The sequence below is a fragment of the Leucoraja erinacea genome, chromosome 8, assembly GCF_028641065.1.
Source record: "Leucoraja erinacea ecotype New England chromosome 8, Leri_hhj_1, whole genome shotgun sequence".
Taxonomy (NCBI): domain Eukaryota; kingdom Metazoa; phylum Chordata; class Chondrichthyes; order Rajiformes; family Rajidae; genus Leucoraja; species Leucoraja erinaceus.
This window is the reverse complement of record NC_073384.1, coordinates 19,284,900-19,305,261: the sequence shown is the minus strand read 5'-3', so window position 1 is coordinate 19,305,261 and position 20,362 is coordinate 19,284,900. Positions and strand designations below refer to the sequence as shown.

The 20,362-nt window shown below is 38.6% G+C and overlaps 1 protein-coding gene across 5 annotated transcripts in view; it reads right to left on the bottom strand.

The window, feature by feature from the left end:
* The window catches only part of LOC129699402 (collagen alpha-1(XII) chain-like), a 246,614-nt gene that overhangs the window by 4,773 nt on the left and 221,479 nt on the right, over positions 1–20,362 (bottom strand). For all 5 annotated transcript variants that reach the window (XM_055639133.1, XM_055639131.1, XM_055639134.1 and 2 more), the window contains 8 exons: positions 19,877–19,930; positions 18,431–18,484; positions 17,862–17,933; positions 14,875–14,910; positions 12,054–12,120; positions 10,276–10,464; positions 8,090–8,167; positions 5,001–5,165 (listed from right to left, as the gene is read on the bottom strand). In XM_055639133.1, coding sequence (XP_055495108.1) covers positions 5,001–5,165; positions 8,090–8,167; positions 10,276–10,464; positions 12,054–12,120; positions 14,875–14,910; positions 17,862–17,933; positions 18,431–18,484; positions 19,877–19,930 — 715 coding nt within the window. The remainder of the gene's footprint in view (positions 1–5,000; positions 5,166–8,089; positions 8,168–10,275; positions 10,465–12,053; positions 12,121–14,874; positions 14,911–17,861; positions 17,934–18,430; positions 18,485–19,876; positions 19,931–20,362) is intronic.

Genomic DNA, 20,362 nt, shown 5'->3' with positions numbered 1-20,362 from the left:
AGATGAGGGGCAGTGTTGCTCATATTAGTATATATTTTTTTATGTATGAATAACAAAATTGCAAAACAGGAACAATAATGCAAGTAATCCAGTGGACAGAAAGTGCTTAAATGAAAATAGAGTGCTACGAATATTATGTAAAATTCTAGGTTTCTCTTTTGTAGCAGTCAAAAGTTGTTAGTTATCTTTGCATATACTGTAGATGGTGAAAGTAGTTTTCACTTTGAGGTGAATTGTTGCAAGCAATGGTAACAGGTTTTTTGCTTCAAGAAAGACCAGATACAGTCCTGGTGAAAATAAGCAGTTATTTTGATAGGAGTGATAGAGATATATGACATGTCCTGTCATACAGTAATGAGGGGCAGGTAACATAAGCTTAAGGAACATCACCTTATCTTTCAATTAGGCATATTACACCTCTCAGGACTCAATATTGAAATCAGCAATTTTAGATACCAGACCTTCCAGTTTATATCAGATCTGCCCAGTACTAAAAGTGTTTGGTACCATCATCCGTTGTCATTTGTCTCCTTCTAATTACATCTGTTCCAGACTGATATTAAAGGCTTCACCACTTTCTATCTGCTAGCACCAGACTGTTTGCATTATTCAATCTCTCTTTGTCATTGCTCAGTCATGGTAATTCCCTTTGCCCTCTCCATGCCACTTCTTAAAAGCAAATTTGTTTTTAACTTTTCCTGGTTCTGATGAAAGGTTAATCTTAAATGTTAACATTGTTTTTCTCTCCACAGATGTTGCCAATTCTGTTCAATGTTTCCATAATTTACTTATTTAATCATTTTGAAATGGATATCACTCTCTGTATTCCATGAGTATTCCATAGAAACCTTAATTGGAGTTTCAAAAGTGGCTTTCCAGTTGTGACTTTCCTGAAAGATTCTCTTCCGTTGGTGTTTCCTTTCTCACTTTCTTTCTCTCTACCTCATCAATTGTGGCATATGGTCAACTGACATTATACCAAAAAGTGACACTTCTCACAGCATGAATTAGTGACCACTGCTGAATTACAGAATTGGAATATTTGATCATGTTTTCTTTCCTGCAGGCGCATGTAACTTAGAGAACCACAGGCAAAAATCTGAGATGGAAACAATGAATTGGAATAGTTAATATTTTTTCTTATGTTTCTTATTGTGCCTGGCGCAGAGATAGAAGGTTATTTGACCCAATGTTTCAAAGCTGCCTCTTTTGAAGAACTTTGCAGTGAGGCCCACTCTGACACTCATAGAAACATAGAAACATTAGGTGCAGGAGTAGGCCATTCGGCCCTTCGAGCCTGCACCGCCATTCAATATGATCATGACTGATCATCCAACTCAGTATCCCGTACCTGCCTTCTCTCCAGACCCCCTGATCCCCTTAGCCACAAGGGCCACATCATACTCTTTTCTCTTAGTTCTATAAGTAATTCCTGTTACTGTTGAATCTGCTACCACTGCTCTTTAATGTAATGTAAATCAGATCATAGCTTTTTTTCTTATATTCCTTCCATTCTGAAGGAAAAAATGTTAAATTTATGTCTTTGAGAATGGAAAAGGTTATTCTTATCTACTCAAAAGCACTCAGAATTTTGAACTTAAAAAAAAAATCTGCTCGAACCATCTCCATCTCTCTTGTTCCTTAACATAACAGATTACTAAACTCTGATATTGTTCTTCTTTTTTTCAGGATGTTTCTCAGGATGACCTCTTATTTCATGCCAGTTGGTGTATCTATCTCAATACCTCTTAAGCATTTCTATTGTATTTGGTTCTATGACCATACTTGGCAGTGCATTCCAGGGACTTACCACTCTTTGAGTAAAAAAACACTTATCTCCCACATCTCTTTTAAAGCTTCCCTCTCTTCTCTTAAACCTATGCTGTTAGTATTTTAAATTTCTGCCTTGGGAAAAATACTTTGAAAGATTCAACCCTATCTAAGCCTTGCATTATTGTATATGCTTCAACCATGTCTCCCCTCAGTCACTCACACTCCTGCAAAAACAATCCAAGTTTGTCAAACCTCTCCTTACAGCCAATAGACTCAAATCCAGTCAGCATCCTGGTAAAGCTCTTCTGCAAGGTATATTTGGTGGCAAAAACAAGGGGGCAGATTATTATCTCAATGGGGTTAGGTTAGGTAAAGGGGATGTACAGCGAGACCTGGGTGTCCTTGTACACCAGTCACTGAAAGTTGGCGCGCAGGTACAGCAGACAACACCTGGTGTATTGCGTACAGTTTTGGTCTCATAATCTGAGGAAGGACATTCTTGCCATAGAGGGAGTACAGAGAAGGTTCACCAGACTGATTCCTGGGATGTCAGGACTTTCATATGAAGAAAGACTGGATAGACTCGGCTTGTACTCGCTAGAATTTAGAAGATTGGTGGGGGGGGGATCTTATAGAAACCTACAAATTTCTTAAGGGGTTGAACAGGCTAGATGCAGGAAGATTGTTCCCGATGTTGGGGAAATCCAGAACAAGGGGTCACAGTTTAAGGATAAAGGGGAAATCTTTTAGGACTGAGATGAGAAAAACATTTTTTACACAGAGAGTGGTGAATCTCTGGAATTCTCTGCCACAGAATGTAGTTGAGGTCAGTTCATTGGCTATATTTAAGAGGGAGTTAGATGTGGCCCTTGTGGCTAAAGGGATCAGGGGGTATAGAAAGAAAGCAGGTACAGGATACTGAGTTGGACGATCAGCCATGATCATATTGAATGGCGGTGCAGGCTCAAAGGGTCGAATGGCCTACTCCTGCACCTATTTTCTATGTTTCTAGGAGTAAAGAGGTTCTTCTGCAGTTGTATAGGGCTCTGGGTGAGACCACATCTGGAGTATTGTGTACAGTTTTGGTCTCCTAATTTGAGGAAGGACATCCTTGTGATTGAGGCAGTGCAGCGTAGGATCACGAGATTGATCCCTGGGATGGCGGGATTGTCATATGAGGAAAGATTGAAAAGACTAGGCTTGTATTCACTGGAGTTTAGAAGGTTGAGGGGGGATCTTATTGAAACATATAAAATTATATAAGGACTGGACCAGCTAGATGCAGGAAAGATGTTCCCAATGTTGGGCGAGTCCAGAACCAGGGCCACAAGAATAAAGGGGAGGCCATTTAAGACTGAGGTGAGAAAAAACTTTTTCACCCAGAGAGTTGCGAATTTGTGGAATTCCTTGCCACAGAGAACCGCAGAGGCCAAATCACAGGATGGATTTAAGATAGAGCTTTAGGGGCTGGTGGAATCAAGGGATATGGGGAGAAGGCAGGCACGGGTTATTGATTGGGGACGATCAGCCATGATCACAGTGAATGGCGGTGCTGGCTCGAAGGGCCGAATGGCCTCCTGCTGCACCTATTTTTTATGTCTATGTTTCTTTAAGGGGGAATCTATCCAGTAAGTGCCTGGCAATTATATACTTTAAGTAAGTGCAATGTAATATGTGTGAATTTCAGAGATAGAATTATTTGCCAAGATAGTGGTGCAGCACAGAGTTATGTGTCATTATTATCATCAATAGAAATATATTACCCTTTAATCATCATATAATATTTGTGTTTATGTCTTTATCCAAAAGGATCTTAGAATTGTTTCTGGGAGCTATTCGGGTCTGTTAGATTGACGCACTAGGACTTGCCTGTCACCTTACCCTTTCCATTCATTCCCTTTGTTTCCCACTAACCAGACTGCAAATATATAAAAATTTTATCCAGTGTGTAAACCACTGGCCACAAGTGACTTAAGAGAAATCCAGATTTTGCATCTGATTAATAGATAACGAGAAGTATTTGGTAATGTGGTTATGGATATGTGTTTGTTTAACATAACTATGGTTACTGAATGATAATAATTGTTAATTTAAAACACATTTACTGAAACTGTGTGAATATGTGTGAAGCACTAAAATTAATTTATGTAACTAAATATAGCCACAACAGTGACCAGTCGACACTTTCAAATGAGTAACATTGATTTAGCTATGCATTTCATCATCCATGAAAACATCTTAATTTTCTGTGGAAAGAATTGCCTGTCATCCTGCCAGGAGGATATAATTCAGCTACCATGCAATTCCTGGAGAATCTCAAACAATCAGAGAGCCTTGACAACCCTAACTGTGGTCCTCACTCGCCTTTGGACCTGATAGTCATGTGAACCAAGCCACAGATCGACACAAAATGCTGGAGTAACTCAGCGGGACAGGCAGCATCTCTTGAGAGAAGGAATGGATGAAATGGGAGTTATTCCAGCATTTTGTGTCTATCTTCAATTTAAACCAGCATTTACAGTTCCTTCCTACACATTGAATTAAGCCACATCCTGGCTTCACAAATCCTTCTAACTAAAATTATTAGTGGAAAAAGATCTAATACAGGTGCCATACCATGACAAATCACTTCTTACAGATAACATCTCTGCCAAATACCACAGTTATTCCACGCTCTCTTATTAAAGTGATTTGTTAACTTATGTTGTTATTTCAGTTACTTGTTGGTTTAGCCATCTGTTTAAATTCAGATTTATACAAGCAGCCACAGGAGCAATAAAAAAAAATTCCAGTAACTGCTTACATTTGCAAAAAAATGATCAATGTTATAACACTGCAATTAATATTTATTATGTCCTGGTTAACCTATCGATAAATAAATTGCATACCACAGGACAGAATGGTCGACTGATCACACTCCAGTTTTCTGAAGCTTAAACTATTCATTTGTCAAATTGATGGTTGGTTTACAAGCTTCACCAGAAGCCTATTAGTTTTTAGTACCTTGATTTAAATTGTTAATTACTATGTTAAAAAGTCATATCTTTTAAAATAAAAGTTATCTTTTAGAAAAATATTTATAGCATAATTATAAAAGTAGTTAAAGAAGTTCTGAATTGACCAAATCAACAGGAGTTTATTACGAAAAGGTGTTTAAAAACTATTGTCAGTTATATGATTTCAAAATACAAAGATTTGCATAATTAACTTTCAAAAGTATAACCTACTTGGATATCCATTGTAAGGGATGCCTGCACACATTGAGGAGTCGCAGTAACCAGGAGGGCCAGCTGGACCTCTAATTCCATAATGTCCTTGACGACCAGGTGGCCCTACGGGTCCCCTTGGACCTGAACCACCTGCCGGACCAGTTCTTGATTCTCCTGGTGGGCCTATAAAGAGAAAACAGACTGATCATGCCTGGTCCAGAATAATGTTAACATTATTTCCCTGTTTCAGTTTCATTTCCTGTTTCAGTTTCATTTCCTGTTTCAGTTTCATTTCCTGCCTCAGTTTCATTCGATCTCTATTATGTCTCATCCTTTAATTACCTCAGCAAACCCACAACTCTGTTAGAACACAGAACAGTGCAGCACAGGAACAAGCCCTTCAGCGCACAATGGCTGTCCCCAACTTGATACCACTTCAAACCAATCTCCTCGGCCTGCACATGATCTATATCCTTCCTTCCATCCACCAATTAATGTACATATCTAAAAGCCTCAAGGTTACAAGGGGGGTAACAAATAAGGTTGATCAGGGTTGTATTTCAAGTAGAACTGCAGATGCCGGTTTGCAAAAAAATGACATAAAGTGCTTAATTAAGCGGGTCAGACAGCATCTCTGCTGAACATGGACAGGTGACGTTTTGGATGGGGGAGTGAGAAAGCTGAAGGAGAGGGGGCAAAACAAAGTCTAGCAAGTAACAGGTTCATACGGGTGGGGGAGGGGACTAATAAGCAGGTGGTTTGACAAAGGCTAAAGATGAAACCAAAGGCGTGGCCAAAAGGATTGAACAGTCGTGAATTTAAGCTGGAGGTAAGAATGTAGGTGGAAGGGGAGGGGCCAGGGAGAAACAGGTGCATGTCCAGATGGGGCACAGGGAGGGGAAAGAAGGGTGGAAATGTGCACAGCTTTACTGGGCACAGCTTCAAGGTGAGAGGGGCAAAGTTTAACGGAGTTGTGTGAGGCAAGTTATTTTAGACAGAGTGATAACAGGGGTGGTGCTGGATGTAGATATTATGATTAAAGAGGCTTTTAGATTGGTGCATGGATATCCAGAGAATGGTGGGGTACAGATCACAGACAAACAGAAGGGATTAATTTAATTTGACATTATGTTCACCACAGACGTTGTGGGTCGAAGGGCCTGTTCTTGCACTGTTTGGTCTGTGTTCATGCACGCAGAAACGTATATCCATATAAAAGTTATTGTTTACTCTAAAAGATGAACTCACTTCTTAATATAGCACACAGAGGATGGTGGGTGTATGGAACAAGCTGCCAGAGGAGGTAGTTGAGGCAGGAACTATCCCATCATTTAAGAACCAGGTGGACATGTACATGGATAGGACAGGTTGGGAGGGATATGGACCAAGCGCAGGCAAGTGGGACTAGGGTAGAGGACATTGTTGGCTGGTGTGGGCGAATTGTGCCGAAGGGCCTGTTTCCACTATGTATTAATCTATGACTCTATGTACTAACAGTGTATGTGTATCCATATATTTTAGAATGGGGAGAATACCCACAAGCATAATAATATTTCTGATTATGCACTGAATAGAATATGAGCGGCACTAATGCTGGTGACTTTATTTTACTATGTAGAATAGGATCACCCTTTTTTTCTTATTTTTTGTTTGAATGGATATTGTAAAATCCCGAGTTATTAAATGAAATCAGTGCATATGTACATTGAAACACTAGTGATTTAATATATTTTCTTTTCTCGTCCTCTTTGATAATTAACTTGCAAAACTTATGTCTAACCCCAGAACAGCCTGGCAGCTGTGCCTCTTAGTGTCTAGACTCCGTCCACATAATTCAAGAACTGTCTTCTGTAACTTTAAACATATGTTTTAAATTAAGCTACAAAGCTAGGAGCCCTTCACCCAACCTTCATGAGGTCTTACCTGCCCCTTACCCCCCCCCCCCCCCCCCCCCCCCCCCCCCCCCATCAGCCATTGCTCTCCTGAAAGGAAAATGAAAATGTCTTATCACTGTATAAGTGACTCATGTACCTCCCCCCCCCCCCCCCCCCCCCCATTTTCCAAGATCAAATTACTCTCATATAATGACTAAATTATTCACTTCTGGCACATAGACTCAATATGCTACAAATGAACACATGGCAAATCAAAATCTCTTTAATTTACAGCAGGAATGTGAGAAAAAAAGTTTTGTTTTAAATTATGAGCTGTGGCTATTTTGGTTGATAGCCTACCTTAAACAAATAAAACAAGCAACCACCTATGCCTCCCTAAAACCCAAAAGGGGATGATGTAATATTTATGTTGGATTGAGACATTTCAAGGATAACAGAATAAATCAACCTCGTAGTGTTGAAGACTGAGAGAACCATATGGATTCCAGATCTTGTGTTTCTCAACAAAATAATGCTTAAATAACAGTAATATAATTCGAAGGACATGGTATGTTTCAATGCTCAATGAATTGTTGTACATCAGTGACACACCTTTACCATAAGAAATGTTCTGTGAATGATGTTTTCAGAAAGGTTTGAAAAGAGAGACTTGGGGGTTAGTGGGTGGGGGGGCAGTGAAATTAAAAACCCTGGAAGCTGCTGCCTGTAACCTAGGGAGAAATCATATCATCACCATTTTCCTTTGTAAATGATTTACTATTACAAACTAATGAAGTTCATTAGTTTGTACTGTTGTGTGGTCTGGACATGTTATTTCAGGCTTTGTCTAACTGAATTATTGTTAACATGGGGCAGAATATTTCAGGAAGAAATTTGGAGCTATTATGTGTTTTTGTCAGGGATACTGAGAATTCCTCGCCAAAATATTTCAGTACAATGGCTCAAAAATTTAAAATTAAATTTTCCCAAATCTACTTAACGTTAAATTGAAATAAATTGCAAAATCATGATGGTGAGCCAATTCACCATAACCCATTTCACACAATCATTGAAAATTGTAGTATCTCCATGATATTGGCATTCAAGCTAAATAGTACAGCAATTTGATTTTAATTCATAATTCCCTAACCAATTTGGAGCAATAAAATCTGCATCACGTAAATTGCATTCCTTGCTCATTGCAAATATTTTTTTATAAATAAACCCACATACCAGGAGGTCCAGGTAAACCTGATGGTCCTTGCTTCCCAATACCTGGATTACCCCGTTCACCCTTTTCTCCTGAAGGTCCTATCAAAGACAAAAAAAAATGCTTTTACATCATTGAAAGGCTCAGATGCATAAACAATTATACAGGAAAAGTCTACTTCACAGTACTTTCTTGGGACATATTGCAAAAACAAAGCTGGAACACCATCAGTAAATGAACCACAGCAAATTTTCTCAACATAATCCTTTATTACCACAATAATTAACAGTTTAGTTCAGATTAAATTTGATATTACATTGTAATATCATAGAATCTGCTTTTTGGAGACTAGGAGTCCACAAGTTCTCCTTGTTATAATGTAACACAAAATCCCACAGACAGTCCTGCTTGTGACTGCAAACATCCAGACCAGACCATCCCACATATCTTGAATGACTGCTCACTGAGGCTTTTTCCCTGGTGGCATCAAAGCCATCCACCCAGTAACTGATGCTGTCCTGGCCTGGATGTCTACCCTTGATCTACAACTTTAGGCTGTGCACGGCATATGCAAGAAGACGACAAAATCCCTCCCACCACTGATGGGCCGTTGTTTATTTCTTGCTGGCACAATTACACATGCAATGCCTATATATGGGAAGCTGTGGATTTAGGAGACTGCGAGATATGTACATGCAACAACTCCATGGACCAGACTTTACAACACTTGGCAAAAGATCATCACTGCAGCCTGTCAAAGGATTTGGATTCCTAGCAAAGGGTTGGAAAATGGAGTGTCCAAAGGTGCACTTTGAGTGAACAGTTATCAACTACAGCTTTAGAAATTAACTGTTGAACACTAAAAACATTGTGGTTTGTTAGATCTCTTCCAAAGGTGAACTATATCAGAGCTGTTAACCAATGTATAAAATCAGATGGTGTTTGGGCTAACTTTTATCGGCCAATTATCAACAAGAGGCAATCTGTCTATCTCTGGTTCAGGCTCTGTATGTCTGGAAATGTAGTGTTCAATTTCAATTCTAAATCTTAATTTTTTTCCAGAATAAAACATGATATTTCCAAGGCATAAAATCAATACAGCCCCTTCGGCCCAACTTGCCCACACCGGCCAACATGTCCCAGCTGCACTAGTCACTCATGCCCGCGTTTGGTCCATATCCCTCCAAACCTGTACCTGTCTAACTGTTTCCTAAATGTTGGAATTTCTCAATTACCTCCTCTGGCAGCTTGCTCCATACACCCACCACCTTTGTGTGAAAAAGGTACCCTTCAGATTCAGATTAAATCTTTTCCCCTTCACCTTAAACCTATGTTCCCTGGCCATCGATTCACCTACTCTGGGCAAGAGACTCTGTGCATCTACCCAATCTATTCCACTCATGATTTTATACATTTAGTGGTAGTGGTCATTTAATGGTAGAGGCTATTTCTGCAGCAGCTGCACATAGAATGGCATCATTTCAAGGGAAAGTTAACAGGGAACCACAAAGCATGGGCACTGATGGACCAACCTGTATCTTCTATGCACAATGTGGGATTGGGACTCCTGTAAATTGAATCCCACACTTACCTTTGATTATTTAGGATCCACCCCTCCTCTAAACACGAGTCCAAGTCCATAATGTAGACCCAAAACTCTATCTTTTCACAATCAAGCTTTAAAAATTGCCCCCCTCAAATCTTTCCCTTCACCAGCCATCTACTCTGCATGCTGACACAAATTCAGACCTCAAACCTAGACCTGTAGATATAAATTCTTCTCCTCTTGTCCCTGGGTCAAGATTTAATCAAATAGAGCATGTTTTCAAAATTGTGTAATATCTTTTAAATACTACTGAATTATTATTAGTAGTAGTTTCAGGGCATTCTCGTGGACCTATTTTTTTTTGCAGTAGAATTTCCAGGTCCTGTTTGTCCCCTGCACAATGTTGCCAACCATTTGCAGGAGCTAGAATGGATCAACCTCACTTAAAGCAGAGCTCATTATTCCTTTCTCAAAGTTGTATCAGTAAGTAATGATTTATACTAGGAAGCATTTAGTTGAAGGTCCAGTACCCAGTCGCTACACAAATGTTGAATAATGTAATATTTTTCCTTAAATTATGATTATCTGCAATTGTAACTGGAACATTCTGGGAAGAGAAGAGATTCATCTGCAATTGAATAGTGTAGAATTAACAAATCATACCTCTTTCACCTGGTGTTCCTCGATCACCAGGTGTTCCAGGGAATCCTGATGGACCTGGTGGTCCTGTTTCTCCTACTTGTCCACGATTACCTGGTTGGCCAGGTGAGCCAGGTGGGCCTGGGACAGCACGGTTACTGTGGTAACCATTAGGAATCTGGTTTATCATTGAGTTCACTCTTCTCATTTGGTCTAAAAATAAGAACATAAGTTAACAGAATATCTTAAATCATGATCATTTGTTATTGTCATGGTATGAATCTTGTCTTATATATCCCTAAAGCTGCTAGTTCCTGGGGGCGGCAGCTGTTTGAAACCAATCTCGGGATATTCATCTACATAGACTACTAGGATTTTTGTGCAGTTAGTCTAATTAAGGCTTCTAAAAGCAACATACTGCTCATCAATAATAAGCAAGCAATCAATCAGTTAATCTTTAAGATATCCAAACATGACATAAGGAAAACCCCCAGTGGAAGCACAGTTCAAAGTCAAACATTTCCCAAGCTTGCTGAGTTACTGTCTTGACTCAAGTACGGTATACATTTTTTGGAGATAGCAACCTCAATATCAAACTAACTTTTGCTTCTTTCATGATAATTATTAAATATGATTATTATAAATATCTTGCCAATGATGCCTACTCAAGCTATAATTTCATAATGAATTCACGAACCTTATTTGATGATACCTGGATAACCTTTTCAACCTCAACATATTCTTCAAACAATTAGCAAATTTGTTTGATCACAGAAACGTCTTGAAAGTTAATTTAAGAGTTGTATACTAAAATATGTTCAGATGGTCTTTCTGTCTTTCTCTCAAGTCTCATCCAGCTTTGTTGTAGTATAGTTAGGAATAATGTTAGTAAAGTCATGGAAACAGGGAGGGTGACTGAACTTCCTTTTGGACAGTCACTCAGCAGCAGGACTGAAATTAGGATAAATTAGTTGTCTGCTTTGTCTTTTCTGTACATAATATCCATCCATGATGTCTATCCATATTAGTCTCATTTTGCTGCATTCAGCCATATCCCTTTAAACCGTTTCTCTCCCAGCTCTCACACTTAATTTGTACCACATCTGTATACAATCAACTTTTGTAAGATGACAAAGTCAATTAGCAAATACATTCTTTTCTTAATGATCTATAAAATATTTTAATGACTGTTTAGGAATTAAGGCTTTTCTGTTTGGCCAGTGGCATATATGTATATTTGAGTTAAAACGTAACATCTTTGCTCATATTTGTCCCCGAAAACAAAAACCACAACATTTTATATATTTTTTCATATTTACTTTAATAGTGTTTACATAGTGCTTAATCTCTGCCCTAGGAGAACTGTAGATACTCTACGATATCAAGGTCCACACTGAAAAAAATGACCACTGATCAGTGGTCATTTGACTTTGAGAATGGAATTCCACCATTAAACTCAACATGTCAGAAAAGCTTTATCTATCATCAGGAATGATAGAACAGATCCGACTGACATTTGTTTAATCAAATATAGCCAATGTTCTCTAACTTTGCTTAAGGAGAGCAGCAGTCAGCCTCTGTCTCACAGCAATGAAGATGGAAAGTTTGAGAGCAATCTGATGATTGATGTATATTTCATTCCTTTCATCTCCCCACTCACTGAATTATGAGAAAGCACATCAAATAGAAAACTTAATACTCATAGCTGTCTCAAGTATAGGAAGCAAAGAATATTGCAAGCTGCCCAGCCCTCAGCTCCCAAAGTCCTGTAGTTGCCTGTGGCAACTTGACAATTTACTCACTGTTCATCATCTGCTCACAGACTTGTCTTGAAATTGCTCTCATCATGTTCTGAGAGGCAAAGTCTCCCTGGAAAAGTAAAAAAAAAAAATTACATCTCACTAATTTAATTAAATCCATGTAGAAATCAAAGGAAGGCTTCTGCATATGTCATATCTTCCAAGCCCGAAAATAAATTCCCGAGTGTTTACAGTCAATATAGTACTTCTAAAATATAATCATAGTTGTAATGTAGGAAACGTGATTGCCAATTTGTAAACAGCATCTCCATTTATTTGTTGGTTAGAAGATAAATTTGCGTTACAGTAAGAAATCCCCTATTCTTTGCCAAGGGTTATGGTATGTTTTACAACCGCCAGAGAGGGTGAAATACTGAGGCCTGAGTTCCCTTGATCTGCGTTATCAATTATATTCCCTCCTTCATAACAACAACAGAATTGTTCATCAGAGAATACATAATTCAATTTCAAACTCTTCAGATAATTAATTAGCCTATGTTTGAATGCAGTCAAATTTGGATAACACTCAGACATGGGCTGATTAGTTGAATATATATACTTCATTATTACAAGGCAATGATTATCTCCATCAAGAGAGGGTCAAGCATCCTTTCCCTGATAATCACTATCAATGAGTTCTTACTGTCATCACCCTGCAGGAGTGAAATTCACCAATGACTACAAACTTAATTGGGTTGGCCAGGTACATGCACAGGATAGAAGAGCAAGTCAGAGAGTGTGCAATCTTCCTGACTCCCAAACGATACAATTCAGGATACAATACAATTCTGATGGAATTCCTTCCAATTGTGAATGAAACAGTCACAAGCAGATTGACACCATCAAGAATAAAGCAGCACTTAATTATAAGTACAGCCACCACCCTGAACATTTGCTTCCCCATCACTGGCTGATTGTGATACACTATATACCATTTCCAAAATGCACTGTATCTGTTTGCCAGTGCTTATGCATTACTTTGCAAACCCACTCAATAATCACTACAGAGGAATGGCACTACAAGATTTTGAAAAAAACATAGAAATTAAAAATATGAGTAGGACATGTGGCTCCTTGAGCCTTCACAACTATTCAACATGATTATGGCTGATCTGACCACGCCTTAGCTCCACCTTTCAGGAGGCACAAGAGACCATAGATGTTGGAATCTTGAGTGAAAAACAAAGTGCTGCAGGAAGTCAGCAATTGAGGCAGCATCTGTGAAGGGAAATGGACAGGTGACATTTTGAGTTGGGACTCTCCCTTATACTGATCTTAATGGACCCTTTCATCCTTGACTCTCAACAGATCAACAATCTAGCGTATGAAAGAATTTCAAAGATTCACATCCCTCATAGAAGAAATTCATCCTTTTCCATCTTATTTTGAAACCATGCCCTCATTTTACATTTCTCAAGGAAGGGAAATATCCTATCAACATCCTATCAACACCTACCTTGTCAAATTTCCTCTATGTTAAAATATGATCAGCTCCCATTTTCCTGAATTCCAATGAGTACTAACCTAACCTATTCTATACCTTTCATCCCAGGAATTCCGAACAGTGCCCAAATCAGGTATATCCCTCCTCACCAAATCTAGAACATGACGTTTCTATTTTTATACTCATCCCTCATCAGAATAAAGGCCACATTCCTTTTGTCTTTCTCATTAATTGCTGTAACACATGCATTCTGTTTCAAGTCTGAGGAACCCAATTTCCTCTATATTATTCTATAGTTCCTCTCCATTTAAACAATATTCTGCTTTTCAATTTTTCACACAAATTGCATACTCTTACATTTTGCCATGTTTTATGGTATCTGAAACATTTTTGCCTGTTGTCTTGGACTTTGCAGAACTCAATGATATCCGTACACTATGCATTCTTGCTTATCTTTATAACAATAGTGCACCTGTCCCTTCTTCTAAGTCGCTAGTGTAGGAGCAGGGAGGTTCTATTGCAGTTGTACAGGGTCTTGGTGAGACCACACCTGGAGTATTGCATACAGTTTTGGCCTCCTAATCTGAGGAAGGACATTCTTGCCATAGAGGGAGTACAGAGAAGGTTCACCAGAATGATTCCTGGGATGTCAGGACTTTCATATGAAGAAAGACTGGATAGACTCGGCTTGTACTCGCTAGAATTTAGAAGATTGAGGGGGGGATCTTATAGAAACTTACAAAATTCTTAAGGGGTTGGACAGGCTAGATGGAGGAAGATTGTCCTCGATGTTGGGGAAGTCCAGAACAAGGGGTCACAGTTTAAAGATAAAGAGCAAATCGTTTAGGACTGAGAGGAGAAAAAACAAAATTACAAAATGTCTCTGGAATTCTCTGCCACAGAAGGTAGTTGAGGCCAGTTCATTGGCTATATTTAAGAGGGAGTTAGATGTGGCCCTTGTGGCTAAAGGGATCAGGGGGTATGGAGAGAAAGAAGGTACAGGATACCGAGTTGGATGATAAGTCATGATCATATTGAATGGCGGTGCAGGCTCAAAGTGCCGAATGGCCCAGGAACTTCCATTGAGCAAACAATATAACTAAGCCAAATACTAATATCTTAATGAGATAACGGCTACCTTATAGTATGGTCCTTCATGCTTAATGCTTTCGTGCGGTTCTTGGTTTAGCAATTTGTTTTGTTGGTCGGTCAATCCAGCCTAACTTTCCATTAATCTCTATCCCATAATTCATTCTCAGTTACTCTGAGATATAAACCTGCATTAATAGCTGTCACAGACTCAATCGGTTTAATTGATCTCAGCTTTTTATGATGATGCAATTTTTAATGTTTGAATTACAATATCCTTTTGGCACTTACTCGGTCACCCTTCTCACCCTTCGGTCCCATTGGTCCCTGAAAAACAAAGACAAAAAATACTTGAATTGCGTTATTCTTTAAAGGTAAAATTATACAATGCTTAACACAGAGTGTTCAAGGCACACAAAAAAACCCAAATAAGGTCAATATTTTATATATGTAGTCCAGTGCAGTGGATGCAACCTCATGTGCTTTATCATCTCACCCTTGTGCTCACCAATAGCTTAATGTATTCCAAACCCATATTTTAACCAGCAATAATTTCTATTAATTAGAACTGACACAAATATATGAACATATAAACATTTGATTAGGATAATCAAGGGTAATCACCCATAAGACTGCTCTACCATTTCATATCATGGCTGATCTTGTGGTAAACCTGATTCTGCATTCTTGTCTGCAGTAATCACCTCCTTGTGCATCAATAATCTATCTATCTCTGACTAAAAACATTTAAAGAACCTCTTTGCACCATTCTTTCAAAAATAGAGATTCAAATCCTTTAAACTCTCTAAAAGACACAAAGAACACCTTATATCTGGCGTTAATTTTAAACACTCTCTGCATTTTTAACAACTTTGAACTTGAACAAGTTGGCACCGGAAACATGGCAACTCTTCAATTCAATTCAATTCAACTTTAATGTCATCGCACAAATACAAGTATGAGTACAACGAAATGCAGTTTTGCGTCAGTCCGTAATAGTTGTGCATAAAGAAATAAAAAATAAAAAAATAGAAAGAGAGAAGATACAGAATAATCAAAAAATACAGAATAATTAAACAATGGGGACGGAGGGACCAGAGAAATCTATCGGCGGGACTCCGAGTTCAGCAATGTGATTGTGTTATTGTAGAAGCTGTTCCTCATCCTACTAGTACGTGACCTGAGGCTCTTGTGTACTACATCAGTGTGATCTATTCTTACACTATTGTACAAGTATGGTTATACCTATGTACAGTAACCTTTTTACTGAACTGTATGTAAAAAATAATCACTGCACAGTTAGATGGACATTGGCTAATTAGGGATAGTCAGATGGTTTTGTACGTGGGAAGTCGTATCTGATTGTGTTTTCTTTTTGAAGATCTGACCAAAAAGGTTGACATGGGCAGAGCTGTATATATGCATTTCAGCAAGGCATTCGACAAGGTTCCACATGGTAGGCTGCTCTGGATGTTTAGAGCGCATGGGATCCAAGGATGGATAGAAAATTTGGCTTCATGGAAGGAAGGAAAGGGTGATGGCAGAAGGTTGCTTTTCAGACTGGAAGCCTGTGACTAATGGTGTGCCTCAGGTGAGGCAGCATCTGTGAAGGTGCCTTAATGATTTGGACGAGGGAATTGAATGCAACATCTCCAAGTTTGCGGATGACACGAAGCTGGGGGACAGTGTTAGCTGTGAGGAGGATGCTAGGAGGCTGCAAGATGACTTGGATAGGCTGGGTGAGTGGGCAAATGCATGGCAGATGCAGTATAATGTGGATAAATGTGAGGTTATCCACTTTGGTGGCAAAAATAGGAAAGTAGACTATTACCTGAATGGTGGCTGATTAGGAAAAGGGGAGATGCAACAAGACCTGAAATGTCGCCTATTTCCTCTGCTCCATAGATAATCTCAGGTGTAGTCTGCATAGAGTCTCCAGTTTCCCTCCCCATCCCAAAGATGTGCTGTAGGTTAACTATCCACTGGAAATTATCCCTTCATGTAGGATAGAAAATCAGTTCCAGAAAATAAGGAGAAGAGATGTTGTGACTGTTCTGTTGAGACCTATAATAAGTCAGATGGAATAACTTCCACCTGTTTGGATGAATGCACCCTTAACAACATCTATGAAGTTTGAAACATGGGAGAGAAAGTATGTGGGCAAGCAATGATATTGATGATTGAACCTGGAAAGAATGTTAGGGCAATGCCCACATACTTTCTCTTACACACAAATATAATTTCCATTCTATGTGTACTACCCACCTCATCCAAAATTGCCTATGAATTGGCTAAAGAAAATTAGATGCAAATAATGCAAACAAACTCAGCTCATCAATCGGGATAAATGAAAATTCTAGGTCAGTGCTTGGAAGACATTAGGCTAGGAATCATCCATATGCATCAGATCAGGGCCTATTTGAAACAACACTGATGTCCTCATCATACTCTAGTGGAGCGCTCAGCTCTAGACTTATACAACATCTGTGCTTAATTTATTGATATGTCAGGCTACCAAGAATAATTTAGCTCAAAACAGTCTGAAAACATCACATAGCTTGAAGCTGTCAAAAGTGAGAATCTTAAAGGCTTTGGAATTATGCTCAGGATCAGGGTGTGAATGTTTGGTGAATTCGTTTAAAATGTCCCTGTGTGTGGAATTCTAAGTGAATGTGCCCAGCATATTTATCAGGCAGAGGAAATTGATGATTTATTTACTATTTGTGCACTAATGGACCATTTGATTTAAAGTTTACTGTTATTTTCTAATACCATTTACTTCTTCGTTGTCCTTAACATTATATAATAGGATTTTAAAATAAAGTCTTAATCACAGAAGTAGAGCTGAAATGGTTTTAAATTGTCTAACAGTCATGGAGAAAAAGCATTCTAGAAATCGGTCTAAATGTTCGGAGGTCCTTGAGAATTTCCAATAAAATGTCATACAATAATAATATTTGAACGTGTACAGAATGTATTCAACTATGCATAAATTCAGTCTTTTGCCATTTTAACACAAGAAAGGATTTAGAGCAATCATTCTTCCAAATCCACCTGCTTGAGGTATACAGAGCAACTGGATGTCCGCAAGTGTTTGCCTCTGCTGAGATCTCAGGGACACACAGTATTAAGCACAGGTCTTTGAAAGTAAAGATATTTTTTTGAAACAGAAGATCTGCAGGAATCTGCAGATGCATAGAAAAACTGATAATGATAACAATTCCTTATTCACCAATTCCTTCAACCAGGATATTGAATTACTTAAGTTGACAACTTACCTGCATTCCTGTGGAACCTTGTTTCCCTTGATTCCCAAGGGGACCAGGCGAACCTGGGTTACCCGGAGGACCCTGAAATGAAATGAGGGAAATAAGAAGTGAGTTTCTGAACCATGATCCGATTCCCTCATATTTCACATGTGATTACTTGAATAAGGCCCAGGATTACAGATATTAACATAAATTAAAAATTGAGAATATTAGGATATTGGCTTTCCTTGATCTCTTACTAAACTGGTGGGTGTTCCCTTAATGTTAAAACTGATAAAACATTTGAGACTCAAAATCAGAAGGGACAGTTTAAGGTTTCTCAGCCAATATGATTTCTCAGGCATATTCTGCTGAATGGCCTTCTTCTCTGCTGTAAAACACAATAATTTTAATATCAAATGTTTAGACTTCACATTTATGCAGGTTTGAAGAAATTAATCTTTCTCGTTTTTGCCTTGTGTTTTAACATTGAGTTTTTGAAAAGATGCTGCCCAAAAATGATGAATTTTAGATGCTATTATGATGAAGATTGACACATTCACATTAAATAACAATACATTTCTGAAGACATGACTTACGATTGGTCCTTGGGGTCCACGTGGACCAATTGGTCCATCTTTACCTGGGAAGCCCTACAGCATAAAAGAAATATTGCTTCAATAATGTCAAAATAAGTTATTATACCTTTTCGCATTCAATTCCCATTCAAAGTAAAGCATCAGAAATTGTTTTTTTGGGGGGTTGTGAGGTGGAATTAGATGTCTAATTAAATGACCACTAAAGCTTGTTAATGTCTACTATTACCTATGATATCAGAAAGGGATAAATATACACAGACAGAAGGAATTAGCACGTGGATCAGATGCCTGGATAGTTTGAGTGAATCTGTTACTTTAATGGAATTATGGAGCCCACCTAAGAATTCCAGGCATATCCCTTGCCAAAATCAGAGCAGTGCCAAATCTTGAAAGCTCCTTCTTGAAGACAAATGGCTGTATTCACCAGCAAGTAAAAAATGACATATTTGGTGCCATTTATCCTTGCATTGGTAGATGCCTAGCAGTTATTCCACAATGACCGTTTTGCCTAACTACATGACTCCCTATTGTCCACATTAGGCCTATATGCTTCTAAACCCTGTTTATTTAAGTATCTGTCGAATTGCCATTTAAACGTAGTAATTATATGTGATTCCAGCAATTCATCTGCCAGTGCATTTCAAAAATCCACCATTCTATGTGTAAAACAAAACTATCATTCCTATCCCTTTTAAAACTCTCACCTTAAAACTATGTTTTCTTAATTTTGTAATTGCTACCATGAAAAAGATTTTCACTACCCTATCTACCCCTTTAATAATCTTATTATCAGATCACTCCTCAGCCTACTTTGCTCCAGAGAGAACAAGCCCCAGCCTATTCAAACTCTCCCCATAACTAAGATCTTCCAATACTATCATAATCCTGGCAAATTTCCTCTGCATTCACTCCAGCACGATCAGATTCTTTCTATTGTGTGGTGATCAGAAGTCGTGAGGGGAAGGGGTGGGAAGTACAACAGAGGACCCGGCATGGGCGAGCAGTGACGGTGGGGGGGGAAACAATGGGGGACCCGGTGTGGGGGAGACCACCGTGAGGGGGAGGGGGAGGGGGAGCGAACAAAGGAGGAGCCAAATTTGGAAGATGTCAGTCTGATCGGTTTATAGTTTGTCCCTCTCCCTTTTTAAATAGTAGATTTAAATTTGCCATCCGCCAAATATGGAAATATACTCTTTTACGTGTTGAACTCATTCTCCATACTGTTAATGCAGAAATTGATCTGCCTAGTTAATATGTAAATTTTAAAAAATAGTTCTTACTTTGCTCTGTGACTCTCCTGATTGATACCTTTTACCTAATGTATTATCCACAGGCATAAATCATGGACAAAAACTGAAAGCTACTATACCACAATTATTTCAGCAACCAAGTTAGAGCAGTGAATCATCTTTAAACCAGTTTTTATATGACAGCAAAGGTACCTACCCTTGAGCCGTCTGATCCTGGCGAACCCGATGGGCCTTGTCGTCCAATTAATCCCTATTAACAAACAAATGATTTAGTCAGACATTGCTGTTAAAATATGTCTTATTAAAAAATATGTAATCTTGTGCATTTCCCAATGTACATCTGACCTTTACCATAAGACTGTAGAAACAAGTATTTAAATACTTAATACATTGCTAAGGTCGACATTATAAATAGTTTTTCCAAATACTGACACTATCTTTTCTTACAAATTAAACATCTGAGACATGGCACACAAGCATTCTTTTGCACTATTCCACTGACACTTTTCACAGATGCACAGTAGGACGACGCTTTTCACAGATGCTGCCTGACCTGCTGTATGTTTCCAACATTTTCCATTTGTATTTCAGATCTACAGCATTTGCATTTTTTTAATTATCATCTAGTCCAAAGGAATTTACTGTTGTTTATAGTAAATTTCAGCAATGGCTGTTCAGCTAC